We start from the raw sequence: 23,585 nt of genomic DNA, 5'->3' as shown, positions 1-23,585 counted from the left end.
AGACCAGGGAAACTGTGAGAATCTCACTTTTCGTTAAAAAGAAGTAGTAAGTTTCCAGCCATCATGGTTGTAGAGAAATGTGACCTGAGTGCATCCAGGGGCTGAAAAATTAGAAGGCAAATAAAAAGAACCCCAAATGTGGTGGTGGTGGTTTAAAAAAAACCCTCATGATTTTTAATCTGATATCATTAAATTTTGGGGCCTGACTAATGATTTTTGAAAGTTTGGTGTTGGCAATATTGAAAATGAGACACTTTAAAGGGACATGGTCTTTAGAAATTGAAGAATATCTACCTCTGAAAAGGATATCCCTTTAAGTGTGTGTCAGTGTGGGGATCCAAACACTGGGGGTCTTAAAGTCACTAGTAACTGTGGAAAATGTTGGTCATGCTCCTTGGCCTAAACAATTACAATCCAAGGCCCTGATCGAACTCCTGGTTAAGTTAATGAAAGGATGATGGAAAGAGGGAGGCCGTTTGCTTGAAGAGGTAAGTTTTAGAGATGGATTTGATTATTCAGTGTTTGGATTATTTCAAATTTCTTCATTCATTTAATAGAAACATCTTGGTTACAAGTTTGGGTATGACTGTAAACTGGATAATTATTGTTCATTTTCAGGCAAATCAACAAATTGAGGATGCAGGAGGCTCAAAATTCTCCAGTATAATAATTGCGTTGACAGATGGTAAATTGGATGGTCAGATCCCCTTGTATGCAGAAAAAGAGGTGAGTACTGACCTGCAACTGCCTGTTACATTCTGCTGTGTTTTTGTGTGTGTATAGCCTGGTGTGTAAATAGCATATTTCTTTTTCCATTCTGTTTTGGAACAGGCAAAGAAGGCCAGAACTTTAGGGGCTAGAGTTTATTGTGTTGGGGTCCTTGATTTTAAACAAGAACAGGTAAGTGCATTGTTTTAGTAGTTGTTGTTGTTGTTACTAACTAATGTCTTATTACAAGTTTTTTTAAAACATCCTTCACTGTGGTGGATGAATGTACTTTACTTACATTGGAACAGTGCAATATCTTCTCCAGCATATTTAGACATTTGCTTATTAATAGAAGTAAAAAGGATGAGTGGATGCCACTGTTTTATTACTGAAAAGATCTCTCAGAAATTAATTTCATTTATTGATAGCTGCCTCAACCAGATAATTTAGGTAAACTTTCCATTAAAATGTTAACTGGCTTAGATCTCTGCTTGCACAAGTACAGTGGCTATAGATAAGCTTGGAGTTGACGGGACAATAGTCTTTGTATTGGAAAACAAAAGAAGGACTATTGTCTTTTTCATCAGCTGAAAATTTTTCTGTAGGTCCTGCGCTCATATAATCTGTGTTCTGATCATTAGCCAAGTTAGCACTATAGAGCAGATGGAAATGGAATAGAAAGACTTGGCCTTTAAATGGAAAAGTGTACAGAAGGAACATTACACAAAAGGCATGTGGAAAGGCTTCTTAAAGTAAGACAAAGCAAACAGGGAAGCAGAAAAGTTTGTGCCATCTATCTCTTTCTCAGTTTTAGTGCTGATTTTTAATTCCATTCCAAGAAGAAGAGTAAAATGACTGTCTGAAACTGTCAGAATTTAGAAGCTAAGGGATCCCCTTACTTTGGTTTTGTTTGAATTTGAGTGGTGGGATTAGCTGCATATCATGAAATGAATCAGAAAAATCATAACTGAAAAATCTCTTTTAGCTGTGGGCCACAGTCAGTGTCCATGAGATCCAGGATTTTCATTCTTTTGCTAAATGATAGATCCTTTTATTTTTAGACCTGTTTAGATTTTGTAGATGAAAAATATTGTGCAACATGTTTGGTTTGCCAAATTATTTTTTTGTTTTCTGTAGCTTGAAAAAATTGCTGACACAAAAGAACAAGTCTTCCCTGTCACTGGAGGATTCCAAGCGCTGAAAGGAATAATTAATTCTGTGAGTATCATTGAACACACATTCTCAGAAGTTTAGATGGATTTTTGAAGCAATTTCTTGGTTTCTGTTGTGCCCTTGGTTTTTGCCAGGAAGGCCATTGTATTGTAGTTAGCGGGGTTTAGCTGATGGGCCTGATCATGCAAGGAGCTGAGTGCCCCCTGAGAGCCCTCATCTTCCATTGACTTCATTAAGCAGAATTCAGTCCTAAATCCATAGTTCCCAATCACTGGTACATGCAGTACATTTACCCTTTGACCTTAGTGATGCATTTCCATCCATTGCTATTGCTTGCCATCCACTGAATTGCATGTGGTCTGACTCAGTATGGAGTTAGCAAAATGCAAGTTTAAGTGAGGTTTCCTAATTCAAGGGAATGAGGTGGAAACTTTTACAGTTAAGGGCTTGATCTGATGATTCAAAAAAGCTTGAGAACAATTGGTTTTAAAGCATTTAATAAGCTAGTTCTGACACTAATCAGAAATCAATAAGAAAAAGAATATGGAAGTATTCTGGAAGCCTCATTTTGGCCTCTGCTTTTACCCACTTTTTCTCCCTGTGAAAATACAGTCTTTTAGTTTGGTTTGTTACTCCTGTCTTTGTGCATTTCACCAAAGTGTTCTGTTAATGAGTATGGATGAATGAACTGATTACAGTGATTTATTTGAAAGGGATATGAAGAGATGAAACCAAGAGAAGCAGTTCATGATTTTGATGTAGTCAGTGGCTAGGCTATATTTTAGTTTGTTTGGTCAAGTAGGCATCTTCAGTTGTATGGACCCTAATATAGTAGTTTGATTTTAGAGTAAATTCCGTGTATTTAGGATAATTGTCAGAACACCAGCGCCTTAAAAGATTGTTTATTATTGTTGTTAATTATTTGTGTTGCAGTAGTGCATAGCAGCCCCAATCATGGACCAGGACCCCAATGGGCGTTGTACAAGGCCAAAACAAAAAGACAGTCTTTGCCCCAAAGAGTTTACAATCTAAGTAGAAAGCAGAAGACAACAGATAGATACAGACAGACAGAGGAACAGAAGGAAACAGTGAGACTATTGGTCAGCATGATAGGCAGTGTTCTCAAGCTGGTTTAAGCTCCATATGCTGTTCAATACAGCTTTTATTCATAAAGGAAAATAGTGCAAGCTGAATGTCAAATTTAAAGGTTATAAATATACTGGTGAATGAAACTTTCTTCCCAAGACAGACCCCATTGCTGTTTGTCCCTCTCCCCCCTTTTTTTTAAACAAAGGACACTACTTATAACTAAGTTATGAAATCATGAACTTGTCACTACTTTTCCACTGAATAATGTGTTCCACTGAATAGAAGTTACTGGTATAGATGAAACTACTTTCTTCTTCTCTTTGCTTACAATATATTGTTTCAGAAGATTCTTTGTGCAGTCTAAAGAGGTACAGTCAATCTGTTCAGGCTCTTACTTCATCTTCCTTAAGAGATAGTAAATCCATGTGGCAAACACTAGGGGGAATGCCTGTTTGCCATTATTTTTGAAGATTTTAAGGGCCAGTTCCTCTGCTGATGTAAATTGGCATAGCACCTTTAAGTCAATGGAGCTAAACTGACTTTACACCAGCTGAATATTTAGCCCTAATTGTTTAATGTCCTTGGAAACCCCATGATCTAAACATTTATAAAGTTTTCTATATATGGCCAGGTTCAACTCATAAGTAGAGTGACCAGCAGTTTGCACCTCCTTTGTGCTAGCAAAGCCTGCTGTTCCCCAGGATTCACCTTTGTTAGAGGCGGTGGTGATTCCACCATGCTCGTCCATCAGGTTTTGAAGGGAAGGGGAAGTATAGTTTCTCTTAGGGTTTCCTTAGGAGCCCAGCTTATGGAAGGTACAATTAGAATGAGTAGAGTAGGATGCATCCCATAGCTGTTCTGGCCCCATCATTTCGCTGGTCAATGACACCCATTTTTGAGGCTGCATTTGCTGTCTGTCACAACCTTGACTGAGATGGCTGAGAAGAGTGCCTGCGTGCCTTCATTACTCCACCCCAAGAACTTTCAGCTGCTGTGGACCCTGTGACCTGGCAGAAACTGATGTAAATGGGTGAATTTTACCCTCTAGTTTTTCAGAGTGGGATTTCAAAAGCACCTAAGGAATTCAGCACCAAACTCCCATTGAAATTCAGCCCCCTCTGGTGCTTGTGAAAATCCCACCGTTAAAACTGTTACATAAGGAATGCATCATCCCAAAGATACTGTGTGGGACTGACTTTTAAAGGAAGATCTATTCTAGATCTTAAACACTTTGTCTGTTTCTTATAAGCTGTAACTGAGCTCTTGAATTGTGTAGATTTTTATTTAGCAGACTGCAGTTCGAACAAATGTTTCAGGGCTTAGCTAATTGCTTATATCTTTCCATGAAAAGGCTTGTGCTGCAGCTATTCAGGTTGTCTGGAAACACAAGAAAGGGCTCATTTCATTTCTGTTTGTTGGGATAAACAAAAAATTATTTGGTTGTTGATTTGATGGTTTCCAGAGTTTCCCATTTTTGGAGCCTTTCCTTGCTGCAGGAGCTGCCGGAGACTTTCTCCATCACTGGGAAAGACACTGGCAGCAGGGAAATGCTCCGGTAGAGAGAGGCAGGGGGAAGGGAAAGATTGTGGGCAGATGCCGGGGTCTTTCCCCACTGCCAGAGCCTTTCACTGATGGATGTAACCATCCACTGCAGTGTGGATGCCACCTGCTTTTCATAGGGGTGTATAGCTACACATACCAGCCATGCCGCTGCCAGTGGTGTGCAGTGTAGACATAACCTTAGAAAAATTCTAGCCCACATCCTAAAGTTCTTTCTTAATTTTTACTTGCTCCAATTCCCAGTGAAGTCAGTAAGGATTTACCCATGAATGTATCGTGCCACATTTCTTTCGAATGATATCGCCATATAGTGTATTTGAACAATTTATTTTATTTATGCATGCTTCTGTGTGGTGATAACTCACATGAAGTTCTGTAAGCTTTTCTGGCATTGTTAATATCCAGCTTTACAAAGTATTAAATGAACAGAGTTGTCAGAGTAAATAAATCTAAGCAGAAAGTCTAAGCAGTAGCTTAAAAGAAAAATGCTGAAGGCAAGTTGGTTATCCTATCAGGAATGGTTTACTGATTTAGTTTGGCTGATAATTATGTGGAAGTATGGCTTCATGAGCAAGCAGAGTAAATACAGAGGCAATGTGAGATTTAAGAGTTTAGGAGTGCACAGTTTCTTTCACAATGTGATATTTTGGTGCCATATGAGGAGCTCAAATCTTTCCTAATATGGATTGGATTTAATTATGAATTTTCTTCTTTATTAAAGCACCATTCAGGAATGGCCATTTAGAATGTGATAACCACATCAGTGTTCTAGGGACCAGTGTTGCAAGTTGTTCATCCTGAACCCTTGTGTTCTTCATTGGAAGTTACAGGATGATGACCACTTTTCAAAGAGATGGCCAGCACATGGGAAGATCCATGTCCTGATTCAGGAAGCATTTAACTTAGAAACACTTCAATTCTTTAGCATGTGCTTGAGAAGTAGTCTGGATCCTTAAAACAATAAACTCTAGCTGATATTTTCAAAGTTTCCGAGGGGATCCTGGCACCCAGTTTCCATTAAAATGAATAGGAATTGAGTATCCAAATTCCTTAGATGCAACTTCAAAAAATCCCAACCACAAGTATAAATGTTCTCCATGAAGTCGCATAAGAATCAAGCTTGTTCTAAAATAGCACTGTTGGAAACATTCCTATTTATCACATCTGGAAATTTTACAGCTTTAGCTCTATGTTCTTAATGTTTTCAGTTGATTTTGAAATAAACATTGTTGTGGAAGTAGCCTACTGAGAAGAAGAAGCAGGCTATAGTGATTAAAGCACAGAGCTGGGAGCCAGATGCGGCCTCCATTTTCATCTCTTTCCCTCTCCCTCTCCATCCTCTCAAAAATAGTGTTGCTAGAGAAGATCTTGTGCTGGAGCTTCACAGGGTTGGAGTTCTGCAGGTTTATGGGGTGGGCTGGGGAACAGGCACTCACTGAGATGTCCTTTCTGGCTGAGCCTCTGTTACTCCAGTAGATATCCAGATATCAAATCTATTTGAAAATGAAATTCATTTTGCTGAGACCATCTTCCCTGCAGCTGTTGTACTTACTGAGAATTCCACTCCACTGCTGTACTGGTCTTTCAGAGGGGTTAGGAGGCAAGGATCTCACAGGAGGAAAGCCAGCAAGGAGGCAATAGTTGGGCATCTTGGCCTTCATGGGAGTGGGTCTCTCTCTGCTTGTGGTTCCTCAGGGTCCATGTGTTTGGGAGGCTGCACCCCAAACCTTAAATCAATCCAACCTTGTCTCCAGCTTGCAGAGAGGTTCATGTTTTGAGTTTTGCCTGCTTTTGTGGAATGTTCCTGTTAGGGCGCGCAAAACTTTGTCACGCAAAATCAGTGCAGCTTGACAAGAGCGAGGCCCTGAGGGCAGTGCTAAGCTTTTATAATCAATAAAACAAAATTTAGGCCTCTCGAGAGCAGGGCCCAGACACTGTCCTCTAATAAGCCTTAGCCCAAAAAAGGAAGTGCCATTGGACCTGAAAAGTCCCGAGTTAAAAATATAAACCTGCTGACACTTGGTCAGCGGAATAATTACTGTTTTAGCTATATATCAAGGAATATCTGCATTATAATTAAACTCTTCTGAAGTAAACAACTAACGTCACCTTTTTCCAAAAAGTCCCTAATTAACCACCAATAAACTAATGGAACTTAAAATAAGGCCCAATCCCCGTGGGGATTGAGACAAACGTCACCTGCCCCAGTGATAGCAAAAAGAGTATAAAAAGGCCTGGAAGTCCCCTCCTCGGAGAGACTCTCCGTGGATCCGCAAAAGCGCTAGCGAATGCCTCAAGCAGGACGGTTCCCTGGTCGCCACTCGCTTATCAGAACGAAGCATAAGTCTCCTCGTTCTTGTATTGGTAAGCGCCCTTCTCCCCGCTTAGATAGGTCTACCTCTCCTAACCCAATGGACCCTCAGTGGTATATTGTTATAGGTATCTTTTGCGTGGGCTTCTTCTTCACTCTATGGTTCACCTCACTATTTGCTAGGTGCTGCTGCTGCTCAACCAATAATAATAACAATAATGATAACAAATGTGGGCATTTTCCCTTGGTATAAGATGCCCATACACACCTGTAAATTGTTACTTCTTATCCTTGTGGTTGATTGTGCTTTTATTTTCCTCCTGGTAGTAAAACTTGCTCTGAAGCTGCTGTTGCGTTATTGCAGAGGGTTTCCAGTCATGTCTCTGTCTCGTTACCTCATTTAATAAATAAGCTAAACTTTGAATCCATTTTGTCCATTTGCTCCATTCCCGCCACCGAGATACAATACCGAACACTACAGTTCCATTACATTCACTGTGCACAGTTCAGCATGTGGTCTGGAGATCTACATTTCTTGAATGAACCTGGTTCTGAAAACAAAATAAATGAAAGGGTCCTAATTCTGTCTTCACATGTACTTGGAGAACTCCCACTGATTTGGGTGCAGTGAGTGGAAGTTACATAGCTGTTTCTGAGGGCAGAGTTGGAACAGAGTACAGTTTTAAAAGTAACCTTCATTTTAAAATCTGGATTGCTCTTTAGTAACTTAAACTATGTGACCAACTATAAAAAAACATCACATAGCTTTCATACTATGAATTGATGGTGCATAATATGGGAAGTGAGAGAATATTTTATGTTAAAACAACCCTAAACACTTATCAGATAAGGATACAATAGGAAATTGATACTTAACAGACACTTAAAGGGAAATAGTCAGCTAAAAAGAACCCTCTGTCTGAAAAATGTTTACCTTATGTTATAACAGTTTGTGTCTTAAGATTATTATCATAGAAGGAGATTAGAGAGAGAAATATTTGTCTCTATTGTTTTAATTGATTGATTTGTGTATTGTCAATTTTACTGTTTCCCCTGTAGAGTAAGTTCAGGGCTTTCATACAGGAAGAAGGGACAGAAAAACACAATTTTAAAAATAGAAAAACATGATAGTCAAACCATATAAATTGTTTATAAATACAAACAACTTTTAACTGAGACTTTTCAGGCTGAATAGATTTCAAGTGGATTATGTCCATTTAGCGTGGAGGGGAAGACCCACCTTAAGAGAAAATTGTAACTTTCTCAGAAAACACAAAAAATAGGCTGGAAATTCAAAGTTAAGATTACAATTTTATATCTATATCTATATATCTATATATATCTATATATCAGAAATCCAAAGTTAAAGGCACCTAGCACCTGGAGAGGCATTATGCCATGAAGCAGAGTGGTAATAGTCTATCTATATATTGCTCTAGTGAAGCTGTACCTTGAATATTGCATTCAGTTCTCTACACCTCATTACTGAAATGATATTGACAAACTGGAAGAAGTTCAACAAAGAGCAACAGACATGAGGGGCCTGGAGGGATTGATGTATGAGGTGTTACTAATATAGAGTGAAATAATGTGGGCCAGATTCTCATACCTTTACCCTCATTGCGTAGTATTTCACTCTGTGAGTAGTCCCTCTGAGATTAATAGGGCTGTTTGCTGGCTAGTACCGTGCTCTATATGTGTAACAGTATCAGCCTCTGATCCTGTATGCACTTCTTGACTAAGTGATGACTTGGGGAAGATGGGGCATGATAACAGTTTACAATATCTGAAGGGCGCAAAGTCCAACTTCGAGAGAAATGATTTAGGATGATAAAAGAGGAATACTCAGGAATCATAGAATTAAATTAAGGGACCACCAACCCAGGGGGAGTAACTTTGTATTATCAAAAAAAAAAAAAAAAAAAAAAAGGGGGGGGGGGAGTCCTGTGTCACCTTAAAGACTAACACATTTATTTGGGCATAAGTTTTCATGGGCAGAAACCCACTTCATCAGATGTGTGAATAAAATACTATTAGTGCTGGGTTTTTGTTTTTCATCAATAACAGTGGTAAAAGGCATGAGAATAGATCTTGTGTCTGGACTGGTAACATTTCCTTGCAATTTTCAAGGCTCTCATATACAGATACACACAATACTGTATTTAAAGTGTCTTTATTATAATTTTGAAGATATTAATGCTCCCTGAGGCAGAGATCTCGTTTGCCAACTTTCTCATTGGAGCAAAATTTTATAGGTAAGTCATAATCCTTTGAAAAACTGGATTCAAATGGACATGCTGACAGACCCTTAGGTAAAGTGGTGTTAACAGGCACTGCTATAAAAGCTTACGGCTTAAGTGTAGAAGCTTTTTCCGGTAAAATTCTCATTTGTTATGGGCATGTAGCCTGATCTAACTGCAAAGATCAGTCAATAAACCACACTCTATAATTCCCATTCCCTTGAATAGCAGCAAAGGATAGCTAATAAATGCTTTTTCTTTTAGTCAAACCTTTCCTCATTTCTATCAATAAATGGTTGCGTAAGAATGCATTTTTACCAGCGGCTCTCAAAGTGTGAGTCGGGACCTCAAAGTGGGTCAGAACCCCATTTTAATGAAGTCACCAGAGCTGGCGTTAGACTTGCTGGGTCTGGGACTGAAGCCGTTGGGCTTCGCCTTTGGCCCCCTTAGCCCCCTGGGTTCTGAGGCAGCATGGCCTGGATTTCGGCTTTGGCCCCCTCTCCTCTGCCTGAGGCCACTGGACTTGGGCTCTGGCTCAGGCTTGAGTCCCCTGCCCGGGGCCGTGTAGTAATTTTTGTTGTCAGAAGTGGGTCATGGTGCAGTGAAGTCTGAGAACTGCTGAAAAGTTGTAACATAGATTAATGAGATCCTGGCCCATTTTTCTGAAGGAAAAGAGCTGCATAAATATTGCTTGTGCAGACAAATTATATAACGCCTCTGAATATGTGCCTTGAACACTTCTTACCTTGCACATGCCCACAGTGGCTTTACAGTAGTATTAAAGTAGAACCTAGAAGTCCCAGTCAAGATCAGGACCCCATAGGGTGGATTGATTTAAATCAAGTTTCCTACTGATTCTTCTTCACATATTTCTTAAACAATGGTGCAACTCTGATCACTAAAACATGTTAATTTACAACTCAGTACAGCATTTTACAACATCTAGGATATACTTTGTGTAATTTTTTAGATAACTTGATTTTTATTAATTTAGGAAATAGTACATAATACTCACTACCTGTGTCAAGCTGCAGATACAGCAACAGCACATTAGGAATGGTAAGAACTAAATGACACACACAAACACAATAGCACTTATAGTTTATTAAACTAAATCTTAAATGTTACATAAATGTTTCACATTTGCAATTGCAGCAGTCTCCTGAGTTGCCGGCTGATGGCTGTCCTTAAACTCCTTTTCTTTTCTTTTTTTTTTAAATTTCAAATTTTATTAACTCTAATAGACAAGTCATTACAACACTAAATGTACGCTGTCCTTAAAACTTCTACAACTAGTTTTCATCTTCCCCACTCCAACTGTCATTTTTATTCATAGACTGTAACAGAAATATGAGTTTTCCTGCCTTTTCAACTCCCAGTCGATTTCTTAGCTTTGCGTGAAGAATACCCAATGATTCCTCTGTGCCTGCAGAGGAAGCTATTGCTGTGAAAAGTTGGCTTTAGCAACTGAAAGCACTCTGTTTCAGGGTGCCTGGCTAATGAGTTCCACCAATTCAGGGGACTGACTTTGTTCAAAGTATCATCAGTAAATATGTACTTTTAAAATGGTTCCACTCTAGTCCTGAAAGTTATAATGACTAGCATAACTGAGGAGTGATTTTGAGATGCCCATGCCATGACAGCATCACCTTCTTCAGAAGTTAGGCATCTATCTTTATATCTGGGGTTGAGAATGTTTGCAAGAAAATGAGGTGGAGTTAATGCTTGATCCATTCACTTGTTTATTGCCTGCAGTTTAACTTTCTGGTGAGGTATTTCTTTCTTCAATGTCTCTTGAAGTGCCTTCCAAATGTTGACAGCATCAGCAGTGCAGCAACAACTTCTCTGAAGTTTGTTTAAGGCTATGGATATGGGCTTCAGTATACTGAGCATATCCTCTACATTCCTCTTTAATCCAATATTAGATACTTTGGATGAGATACTTCCATCTATTTCATCATGGTTTTCTTCACAAAGTTTTATGAGAATAGGCCAGTTCTTAATAAATTGTTCAAAACAATCAACTACACAATTCCATCAAACATCTTGAGGGAGAATTAGTTTGGATACTCCTGCTCTCTTCAGTGAAGCTGAAGCAAAATGGTTGTTACAGAAGTATTTTGTGATTTCCACAACATTTTATTTTATTCCTGGAGAAGAAGTACTTAAGTCTTTGGCTAAAAGATGCATTAAATGGGCACTGCAGCCATATGTTATTAAGGAGCACTCTTCTATTTCTTCTTTTCAGTATCTTCTCATCTTTGCCATGTTTGTAGTACTGTCTGTGACACAACTGTGCACATGACAGTTGAATTTTTGTTCACAATTTATTATAGCTTTCATTGCCACTTCTTTTAAATAATTCTGTTGTTTGGGTATTTCCCGCTGTATCTATTGTTTCTGAAAGATATGCAACCCCATCTTCTGTTGTCACACAGGCACATATTACTGGATCATTGTGTACATTGCTCTCTATCCATCAAGGCTTAAACTGGCAAATTTCCCCTCAATATTTCTTGCATACTGGTCAAGTTCTTTCTCATGTACTATATCTATCAACCTTCCACCAATGTCTGCTCTACCAGGTGAAGTGTAGCCTGGTTGTAAGGACTCAACTATGTCAATGAAGTGTTCATTGTTAACAATGTGAAAAGGAGAATTTGTGGCATAAATGAATCCAGCAATCTTTTCATCTATGGTGTCTTGTTGGTATTTGCTGGTCCTTAATTCAAATCCATCCATGGTGGTGGTTTTACTGGATGACTGAAATCTTTTGCTTGCTACTGATACTTTGTTGTCTGAAATACATTTAGTTGCAGCACTGTTCCAGAGGGGTAGCCGTGTTAGTCTGTATACTGCAAAAATGAGAGTTCTGTAGCACTTTAAAGACTAACCAATTTAATTTCAGAAGGCATAAGCTTTCGTGAGCCTCAGCTCACTTCTTCAGATGCAGTTGGTAGAAATAATACAGCAAATAGGAAACAAATAGAAGGCAATATTTACATATCCAAGGGCATAGATAACAATGGGGTAGATGGATAGAAGCCGGGTACTTGAGGCTTAATGACAACCATTGAGTAGGAGGTGAGAATGGGTAATCAGAGCAAATTACTTCTTGTAATGAGATAGCAGCACTGCTGCTAAAAGTACAAACGGATGACTCTGAAGTTGTTGCAGATAGAGAGTCACAGTCAAAGTCTCTTATGCTTAAATGGGATCCTGAAACAAAATTCAAAAATGATTTTGAATAGTCGTTCTTCTCACTCTTATTCAGTTAATCATTTACATTTTTTTCAGCAAGGATGCAGATCTGATTCCAAATTACCAAAAAAGCTAAGACAGACTGCACTTAGAGTGCACTTAATTTTGGAGTAAGCCCCATAGAACTCACTGGCGCTTCTGTTTTTTGAGAAAACAAGTATAGGATGGGGTTCCCTTGGGAAAGCTGAGTTTTATGCTCAAGTAAAATAGGGAATAGACTTACGGCATCATCATTATGGTCTGTGGCCATGATGTTCTTAAAATAAGGGGCATGTATTATGTAATATAAAATAAGAAAATGACACCCAGTGGCAACTGGCAACTCTAGATTTCTCTTACTGCAGCTTTCTGTACCATATACTTGGGTGATAGATTCTAAACCTAGTTAACTAATTAAACAAACCATCAGGATGAGCTAAGCTAAACTTTTTTTTGTCTAGCAACATCCAACATAGCAAACAGCTTGGGAATTTACTTGTTAAATCACACTTATACTAAAAGGCATTTTTCTTCAGACTAGAGCCATTAATTCATTTTTATGAGACACTAAGTGTAGGTTTAGCATATTTGTGATGAGCTTTAATTGTAACTGTTATTTTTTAAACAAGAGAGAAATTTAGTATTTTATTGATTTAAAAAAAAATACAAAAAATCCGATTTAAATATAAAAAATCATTGATTTTATCCACCCTGGGACCCCCATTTGCTGTATTGAGCGCACAGTGAGAGTTCCTGTCTAAAAGAGCTTGCAATCTAAATAGACAAGACAGACAAAGAATGGGAGGAGAAACAGAGACACAGTGAGGTGGGGTTAGTTGCTTGAAGTTAGACATCATCAGTGGCAAAACTGGAAATTGAACTCTAGTCTCCTAACTTGCCGTTCTTAAGTCTTGTGTACCCTAGAGACATTTACCATTCTAAGAACAATTCCAACCCCTAGAGCACTTGTAAAAGACAACTAGTTCCAAGAACGTTTTGACCAGACTTGCTTTTGAAATCTCCTAGAATCAACTGATTTTGGGGGAATGTGCTATCATCTATGGAGTGGGTAGCCTGTGAATATTTCAGCTGAAATGGTTTAGCATAGTGTTGGTGGAAACACAAGGCAAACCTGCAGTAGTTTTAAACTGAACCAGTAAGGCTAGTGTGAATGCATTTGTATTTAAACCATTTCTGTTCAACTGGTTCAATTATAATTATAATATATTCAGTTCTGTAGTACAGACAAAGTGATTAGAGACTAGGTTGTTTAAAGGTAGATGTTACTTGTGACCTAAGCCATCTCACCCCAATACAGGTGAAAAGCTAGTGCCCTTAATCACTGTTCCACCTAGCTCCTGACTCTAGAATTCATTTAAATAATTACCCTGTTTCTACCTGCCGTAGTTGTAGAGAAGTGGAAAGCACAAGTTTTGAAAGAGGTCAATGAAGTGCATGCCACTAAGGGTAGCCTTGATGCTTCAATAGCCCTGAAACGTTTTTCAAGAGCAAAATCAACTTAAAGAAACAGCTGATTACCAATTACAAATCTTCTTAATTCAAACATTTCCTGTAGGAGGAAAATATGCTTGGTTTATGTGCTGGGAAGCCAGGAAGCAAGCAATTAAATGTTTAAACTTTAAGGGGGAGGGTGAAGAAAGAAAAGCAACAAGTTGTCATTAAAAAAATTATTCCGATTAGATCAGTCTCTTCCTTAATCCACATGGATGGTCTAATACTCTAGCTGCTCTTGGTGCAAGGTTTAGAAATAACATTGTGCTATGTTTTTTCATGTGATTGAGACTATGAATATAGTTTGGGGGATTATTACATGTAGTTGTTAAAGAGACTCAATGGCCTGGAATAGAATGTTTTCTGCTCTACCCTTCAGTATTGTACAGCCCTTAATTTGACATTCTCTGACATATTACAAATCATATAATGTTCTCATGTAGAACAGAGAGCTTGATAAGCCAGCAACATAACTGACAAGGCTCCAATTTTTTTTGTGTATGCCCGTGTGTGCCTGATGATTTGGATTAGACTTGTCAGATATCCCTAAACTGTTATCAGTTACATTACATAACCAATACTGTAAACTGTTTTAACAAAATGAAGCATTCAGAAGTCCAACTGAAGTATTGTCAGTGTTTCCTTAGTGATGAGTTGTTTTTTAAAGTTAGTCTTTCCTTAACAATTTTTTTAAGTTTCCTTCTGTTATTGAAGCTAACAATGTGCCATGGTTTTTGTAATAAGTAATGTTTCAGAAGTAAGGTTGTTTTTTAATTTGGGGGAAAAGATTGATGCCATTAAAATATGCATCTCTTATGACCCACAGTTTTGTATTCTGTATCTACTCTACTCAGTGATTGCAAATGAGGCATTGCTTAGAATAATTAGAATAACCTCACTAATATTATGGTATTCCATCACTGTTTGTTTTATGCAGTCCATATGTCCCAGGTATTTTTATTTTTTTTCATTTAGGTGTGGGAGAGAATGGCAGCCTTTATCATCCGTCCCTCCCCCTGCCCATCTTTTTTTACTTCCTCTTGGTTTACACTCTACACTAATGCAACCTCAGGAAATAGCTGTAATTGTATTGAATATTTGGTGTCCTTTGAGGGTACAGATGTTTGGCAGAAGATAAAAAGTAGGTCCCACAGTGCTTGTGACTTCTGCTGTTGCTTTTGCACAGCTTTACTTGAGTGCAATGTCAAAATGGTGTTTCACCATGAATACACTTGATAAATTTCAAATTAATTTGGATTGAGTGTTTAACATTTAGTGTAGTGTGGTCATGTTGCCTGATTGCTTTCCACACCATATTTGCACAGTAGGTAATAAGTGGCAAAGACATATCCTTGGGCGAAAATGGGAGATGCTCGGGCTTGTTTTAGCACTATGCTGACATTTGAGCATTGACTATCCCACAGAAGTTATACAGAATTTCATCTTGCACTGGCTACAGTGATTTGTCTGGCTCACACATTTTTAAAAAGGATTTTTTACTAGAGCTAAATTCAAAGTGCTAGGTTCTTGGCTTTGCAAAATGCTACGCTGAAGAACCAAAGACTTTGCTTGGGAGTTACATCTTTTTTTTCAGGTGATTTAATAATTATTTGGAGTGGTGAGAACTCAGCTTGTCCAGGCACAAGATCTGCTGTAAAACTTAAGGCACATACTTACACTTACAGGTTCTAAGTGTGAATGTGTATGGTGGACCACAATAAATGAGGTCATGTAGACCACTGAACTCATTTACTCTTCTGATCTACAGTGAATTTTTATCTTGGAAGCCAAATTTGGCCAGGGCAGGAGAGGGTGTAATTCCTGTTAAAGTCAAGAAAGCTAAGAAATTTAGAATTAAATGTTTATCTTCCTTTGGTTATCTAAGGATAAATTTAGAGTAGCACCCACCTATACCAGGGCTGAATTCAGCACTAAGGCCCTGATATTGTGAAGACACATGCACTTGCTTAACTTTACATATCGTGAGAATTCACACAGAAGTCAATATGTAAAAACCTGTAAGTCTCTGTAGGTTCAGGGCCAGAGTCTTCATAGGTGAAAGGCTAGCATATTAACCCATTGTCGTATGTTGCATCTCCTCCCCCTTATATTTAATTCTCTTCACCTTAACAGTGGTGAAAATATTATTTAAATTAAGCTGAAAAAAGTCTGCCTGAGGGGCCTCTTGTGGCTCTTGTGAAAATCACTTGGAGATGTGGATTAAACATAGTCTCTCAGTTCCACCAGTCAGTGACAATGAGGCTGAACCGTTGTAGAGCCTGGATTGAGTGCATTTGTAAACTTGGTTCTAACATGGTTTGGCTCAATCCAGTGAGGCTGGTCAGACTCTGTGAGATAAAACAGTGCAGCTGGAAATGAATTTAACCCACACTAATTTTGTATAGTTTTTGGAGGGAAGCTCAGAGGATTTGAATTTAACAGCCTGATGTTTCAGAACGGGATAAGATGCTGAGAGAGATTTGCAGCCGTTAAAAATTACATTTTTGGATTGTGGGGCAGGCTTTTCCTACAGCGTGGCGGCTTCATTCTGCATTGCCAGAAAAATCAGGCAGGTCACTGAACCATGTAACCTGCCGTAGGAGGGTCACACCCAAAGTAGTAGGGATCCTCTTGTGTTATAGAATCAGCACAATGATTTCTGTGCCAATCTACTCTATGCTGCCAATGTAGGGGATGTGGTTGGAGGTGTGCTAAGGCTTCTCTGTGTCCTGCTGTTGTTCAAATAACAAATGTCACAAGATCTTTTTCAGGGAATAAGGCAACAAGCCACGTTTACTGTCAATACAGAAATTTGGTAAATAGTATCAATAAAAAGAAAAGTATCAACACTGTAATAACATCAATATTGTTCTTTACTTAGTGAAATAGTATCAATAATATAAACATTAGGAAAACAGTATCAACACTGTATTAATACTACAATTACAGAGATTTCTGTTAATAAAATATAATTTTTGACACGTTTCAATTGGTACTGTCATTCACACTCATGCACACTGACAGGCATACACAGACAGGGAGACAGATGAACACACATAGGGGGTCTCACAGATGTTATAGTTACCAGCCTCTTGGTGCTCGTGGCAGTCACTAGCCAGGTGACCGTAGCATGAGGGTGAGGAGTAAGGTTCTGCTGATGCGCATCGGTACTCCTAGCTGGTGTGATGATGTAGACCCGAACAAACCTCCAGCCTTTATCTTTCTGTCCCATTTTATAGGGAAAAGACCCCATGTAAGTCTATGGGTTTTTGCTTCTGTCATGCTGCATCTGCATTTTTGGTGTGATCCTCAATCACCCACATTGTTGCAAGCCTGATCAGATTTTGTCCTTCGAAATGGGCTGGCTCCAAAGTTATCAGGGTGGACTCCTCTTCAGCCAGTTGACTGGTAAAAGTTATTATCTTTGCTCCTTTCTTCCTCCCTTTTAGGTGAGGCTGGTGTTTTCTTCATCATGTTTCGACATCCCTTACTCAGACCAATTGTTCAATAACTCTCCCTGTCTACACCCACATCAATTGCTCAGCCATTCACACTCCAATCACTCAGTGCAAACTCCTAGCTGAAGAACTCACATATTATTTTGAAAGCAAACATTATTTCATTTTTGGCAGTGTCTTTCACAATTAGGTAGGTATATTACATTTCACAGTGTGGCTTTTTATACTTAAAATAGGGTTTTTACAAATAATTTTAGCCACTGTCAATATAACAGATAAAATGGTCAGTGGAGTGGTTTTACAAACAATGCTTGAATTATTATGCAGTAAATGGAAAGGCTGAAGTGAACATTTCAAAGGGTAGAACAATAAGAATCAGTTGAAGTTTTAGCTTTTGATTAAAGTTACAATGTGTCAGGCTGAAGTGCCTCTTGGTAGGAAGAGGCGTGGTGGTGTTTGGCTCTGTTCTTTCATGTATTTCATGAAAACTGAATTGGGCCAACACTGCCACCCTCCGCCTGTCATTTCAGTCTGTTGGGAGCTGACGTAGCTTAAAGTAGCCTTCAGGCTACTTTGACTTGTGCCCATCACCCAGTGATCAACGGAATGTGGAGGTTCACGGAATGTGGAGGTTCACTTTTATGCGGAGGTTCACTTTTATGCCACCATTGCACCACTCCCACTGCCTTGTGCTGTTTGCAGCTTGGCTGTGACCATGGATCCTGGCCCCTTCCCCTCCGAATGTTTTATTCTCGGTTATATACGTTGTTTTTCTCTGTAATAGGGATGTGATGTACCCTGAAACATGTTATCACTCAGTCAGTCAACAGATATCTCACTGGATGGATGAACACTTTGTACAATGTGGGCTCAGAATGGGAAGCTACGAAGAGGATTCCAGTTTAAATTCTAAATTTCTTTGCTTTTGTGCATATGCCATTCTATGGACATGACCAAAGCACTTCTTATAGTTTAATTTGGTTTGTATTTTGTCATAGTTCACGGCTCTGCTTTCGCTACTGACCCACTCAGCTGTATTTTGCACGCTGTTCATGTTCATAGCATTCCCTACAGAAAATAATAAACTCTGCTTTAGTGGGTTGAAATTTTCTTATATTGGTCACTCTTGGGAATAGTGTACACTGGTAAACTGGCACTTATTGTATTGCTTGTGTTTTTTTGTTTGGGCTCAGAATCATGCAGGGTACGTTTTGCAGTGAACATACATGAGACTGGCTATCAGGGCATGCACTCCAGGCTCCCTAAGTTGCAAGTGCAGTGAACAGGAGTTAATAATGCTGTAAATATGTTTTTGCATGTAGATTGCTCAGCAGTTCTTTCACTTTTTTAGTGAAAGTTACTATACTGCAATGTCAACTTAACTTTCACATGCATATTTAGGTTAATTGTAACAATTGGTAACTTTTTCTTTAGAAAATCGATTATGAACATACAGCAGGAACATAATTGTACTTAAGATGCATTTGTTTATGTTGTTATACACACAGTTTTGCCTATCAAGTTGTTGGCTTTCTCTGAAAACAGTAATGGCCAGTCTCCCTTGGGAACTGCTTCCATTTTCCAATGAAAAATAATGAAGACAAGTAGAGGTGTATATTAGAAATAAATCTGTAGTGAATAACACCGACCCACCCACCAGGAATCTTGAAAAGCTTGCATTGTTCAAAATATTGATGTGCTAAGTGGGACTAAAATCTCTCAAAGAGCACTTCCTCCAATAATCTGTGGCATGCTAATCTCTTAATTTAGGGAAACAAATCTCTTGTATGCTCATCCCATTTATTGTTTTTGTAACATTAAATAGACTTGAAAATTGATATGGTTGCTCTGAAAAGAATCCAGCTGTGCTTGATGACCTGCCCAGAATCCTGAACTCAGTGTGCAATTTTATGGGAGGAACAGATGCCAAGAGAGTTATGATTTATGGTGCTAACTGCTGCCAAAACTTTTGAACTGCAGACTGGGGCTAAGCAAAATCAAATGATTCCATGAAATGAATTGACACTTAACATATTTTGTTAATTGTCAATGTACAGTAATGTTGATCACAAATGGTTGCTAGTGTACTGTTTTCTTAGAGCCACCTGAACATCAGATGTATTGAAATAGTGACAGGACAAGATCTTTTTAGTGGTGTTTGTGTAATACCATGCAGTACAATAACATTTATGTAGCATCTTTCATAAGAATTGTACCCAAAATGCTTCGCAATTTTACTGTAAACTGTATAATTGCTTTGTTACATGTATAACAGCAGCAGAGGGAGAGAACAATAACAGGCATTAGCAAAGGGGAAAATAGTTGTGTTTAGCTGGGTTTTGAAAAGTGAGAGGTCTCTGTTCTTGTCTCACACCAATATGACTCCATTGATGTCAGTGAAGTTATTCTTGATTTACACTGGTGTCAGAGCAAAATCAGGACAGAGAGTTGATGTGGTAAAGCAATAGTGGAAGCTTGTTGCAGACAGCAGAGGGTCCAGAGGAGAAGGTTCTTGCAGAAGCATGGCAAGAGTGTGTGACAAGACTGAAATGAGGCAAATGTAGCACAAACAGATGGCTGAGAGGGCAGTTCCTAAAGACTAGAGGCAATGGTGATCTCTATTTTACTCCATGACTTTGGCTTCCTTTTCATAATTTATTGTAAGTTCAGTTTCTGTTTTTATGTAAATACTAATGTGATTATTTTTGTAAGTGTTTTTTCCCCCAGCTGAAATATTTTTAACCAAACATGATATTGTTTTTAATTTACTCAGCTTTATGCTTCTGTGGGTTCAGTGTACAGGGTCAAGAACTGACAATGATTCTGTAAAATACCTCTAATTGAATTAAATGCTCTCTGAATGAAATAGAATGGCTAACCACTATGCTGCTTTATAAAGTGCACAGCGAAGTAAACATGAGGCTGCAAAACAGGAAGCATTAGAGCAGAAAGTGTATAGAACTATACACTGCAGTCATCCAGTCTAACTATTGTACTTATAAACAGTGTATTCAGAAGCTAGTTCAATAGAAGGGGATTTCCCCCAAATTCAAGGAGTGACATAGCAGTTGGGCTTTTTTCAGATGCTTTAAATAGTGTCTAGCTGTGAACTTGCATTTTAGTTTCAGATGTCCCTAAAGGAGTTGAACGACTCCTGCACATAAATCCTTCTAGGACCTGGCTGCTGCTTAAATTACTTGAGAATGAGATGTGATAAACTACAGACTATGGAACTTTCACAAAAAATAGAATATGAACTTTCGGGAACAGGAAAAAATGCATAAAAAGAGAGAGAAAACTTTCACAAAAACTAGAATTCTCCCATCAACCCATCTTATGCCTCTTGGGGAGGTGGATTACCTACACCGATGGGAGGAACCCTTCACTGAAGCACTACAGCTGTGCCGCTGCAGCAGCATGTTAAATGTAGACAGACTGTTAGTATAGATTCCACAGCTGATTAATGAATTACTCTTGTGGACAACAAAGGCTCATTTAGCAACATTCAATCCTGATGTAATGTCATTAAATCAGTGGAATTACACCAGAGATAAATTTGTGCTTATGTGCCCATAGGTTATCTTACATATCTTTACTTTGATAAATTGTACATTTATTAGTAATGAGTGCTTAGCCCCTCATTGCTAATAAATAAACACTGCTGGTTATGAAAACTATTTGTAGACTATCCCTTCACTTAATGGCCATACATGACTTCATAAAAGCACCAAAGGTTTTGTTGCCTTGAAGTGACACTTGGAATCTCTGCTGTGTCCTTGACACTGAACATGTGATGTATTAATGTTGTTTACTTTTAAAGTAGCAGTTATAACATGCTATTCTTTAAAATGCATTAAGGACAAGGAATCTGCTCTTCTACCCCACTTGCTCACCCTACTAAGTTGTTTGTGTTTTGGAGAAAGGTAGGGAATGTTCTTATTATTCTCAGCTTCCTGGCTTCTGCCTGATGTGCCTGTAGGGTTCTCTGATATACAACCTCTCTTTCGTGTTTTGGGTCCTTTTCTCACATGAATAGCTCCAGTTGCTGATTGTGCTAGTGCTTATTCAGCAGCAGAGTGACATTGATGTGATTCTTTGTTCTGACCTAGAACTCTTAATAGCAGTTTGAAACTGACCACATCTTTGTTAATCTCACTCTGCTTCTGTTTGTGTGAGGTCTGAGGAGGGACAGCAAAAGCATAGTTATAGTTGCAGATTCAGGAAGACTTCCATGCATTGGCTTACATTGAAAGATTATCTTCCAGCCATAGAGGTTAGAAATGTAATTCTTTTCAGTAATGAAGACTTTATTTTGCAAAATAGATGGCTTAGGTTGCCCACTTGTCATTGTACATTTATTAGTCACTGCTGGTGAATTGGTGATTGAATTTTTAAAACCCTGACAATCTAAATCGCACCAACAGGTTGCATATTAATTGGTCCATGTATATCCTCCTGGAGCACACTAAAGGCTCCCTAGTGCACTTTCATGTAGTGCTGTTTGAAACACGTTAAAGCACACCAGCAGCGTCTACACGGATCAATTAATGTGCAACATATTGGTATGCTTTAGAAATCACACCCTTGTAGATCGTATCACCCCTTCAGGCCGACAAGCCCCAAGGCTGCTTAAAGTGGGGGTAAATTACATTTACCCTTACTTTAAAACCCCTTTACATTTACAGAGTGGTGTGACACAAATAAATGAGGATCAGGCCTTTTAAGTATAATTGTCTTGTTGCCCTGCAAAATCAGATTGCTGATCAGACATGGTAATGTATTTCCTATCTTCTTACAGTGAATGCATGTTACATTACCATCAGTGGTGTTATTTATATGGAGGCAACACCCAAAAACTTCAGTCAGTGTCACAGGCCCCAGTGTGCTATATAGTCTGTATGAACACACATAGCGTGGCATGATCCCTGTACTCATGAAAAGGACAAAAACAGAAAAAGGGGTGCAGTATACAAGCACATGCCCAATTCTGTAGTTTGATCCACAGGAGTGGGCATTTGTGTTTGTGAAAAGCTTCAGTGGTATTACTTGGGTCTTTGCTTGATAACAGTGGTCTTGCCTACTTGGATCCAGGATGAGGGCCAGAGTGAGCAGAATGGCGATGGGTACAGGTCTTGTTAGCTTCATTTCTTTTTCTTTTCTTAAAATTGCACATAATGTAAAAGAAAATGTTGCATTATGTGTGGTGAAAAATGAAGAAGTTAGTTTCTTGAGAAGTAGAAAGCCACTCATTTCTCAAACTTTAGTGTATCTATAAAATTTGTGGCATGAGCTCCCAGGTCTGATATTTATAGCCCCTGCCATATCCTCCACTTTGAGCAGATGGGAGCTCACTTATTCAGGCTGGGATACATGAGCTGCATGTACCTCTATGGAGTACCCTGGAGTGCTCCTTCAGGTTCTAGAAGTTTTCCATTGCCATGAGTGGGGTCAGGGCTGGAGGGAATGGGGCTAAATGGAATAGTCAGTCTCTTCTTGATTCTACCCTCTGGTTTATGAGAAAATGTGTAATTGTGGGACAGCTGGCAGTCAGGGAAGCCCCTGGAAGCAAGGTCTTTATGTGCTGGGGAGAATAGGGCTCTATATTTGGCATGAGACTCCAGAAATAGAATAGATGACATCAGCTCCTTGAATCTCTCTGCATTGCATGTGATTATATCAAGGAAATTTACAGTTGTTGGAATTTATTGTATGTCAGCAGAGTTCTTAACTGTCCTATTCAAAGATGGCCTTATATAGTAATTATTTCAGCTTTACTTGTGTGTAGTCAGTTTGTACATAATAAATTTGCAGTGCAAAATCATTCTCCTTTATAGGCCTGAGCCAGGAAAGCATGGAATTCAAAGTAACAGATTGCCTTATAACAGTATCATCACAATGTTGCTGACCTATTGCACTTTATATTGTGCCCCAGTTTTCCACAACAAGTGTGTTTAAAAATAGATTTTTCAAAAAGGGGATGCAACTATATTTTTATTAGTTTGCATGTTATACTTTTTCAGATAAATTGCAGCAATGGGCAAAAATGCAGAAGCACAGTTCAAGTCATGCAATATGGGGCAAATCCTGCCTATCCACCTTGGTCCAGGAGAATCCCAGATGTAACAAAACCATCCTGGTTCAGCTGTGGGACGAATTTTCAAAAGCAGTCTGTGTTGGCCTGACTCTGCTCTCTTTGAATTCTATGGGAAAACTCCCATAGATTTGAATGGGAGTAAAGTAGGCCAGCGCTGAGTGCTTTGGAAAATCCTGCCCTATGTGTGGTGGGAGGAGGAT

At 38.8% G+C, this 23,585-nt stretch overlaps 1 protein-coding gene across 5 annotated transcripts in view; it reads left to right on the top strand.

Annotated features, from left to right (window-relative positions):
- ANTXR2 (ANTXR cell adhesion molecule 2) overlaps positions 1-23,585 on the top strand; it is a 222,701-nt gene that overhangs the window by 12,841 nt on the left and 186,275 nt on the right. For all 5 annotated transcript variants that reach the window (XM_067557088.1, XM_067557089.1, XM_067557091.1 and 2 more), the window contains exons 5-7: positions 619-726; positions 832-900; positions 1,846-1,926. In XM_067557088.1, the coding sequence (XP_067413189.1) occupies positions 619-726; positions 832-900; positions 1,846-1,926 (258 nt within the window). The remainder of the gene's footprint in view (positions 1-618; positions 727-831; positions 901-1,845; positions 1,927-23,585) is intronic.

Source organism: Emydura macquarii, unplaced genomic scaffold (genome assembly GCF_026122565.2).
Source record: "Emydura macquarii macquarii isolate MOO-44397 ecotype Brisbane River unplaced genomic scaffold, CSIRO-AGI_Emac_v2 contig_1790, whole genome shotgun sequence".
In the NCBI taxonomy this organism is placed as follows: domain Eukaryota; kingdom Metazoa; phylum Chordata; order Testudines; family Chelidae; genus Emydura; species Emydura macquarii.
The sequence above is the reverse complement of the archived record's forward strand: the minus strand, read 5'-3'. Positions and strand labels throughout refer to the sequence as shown.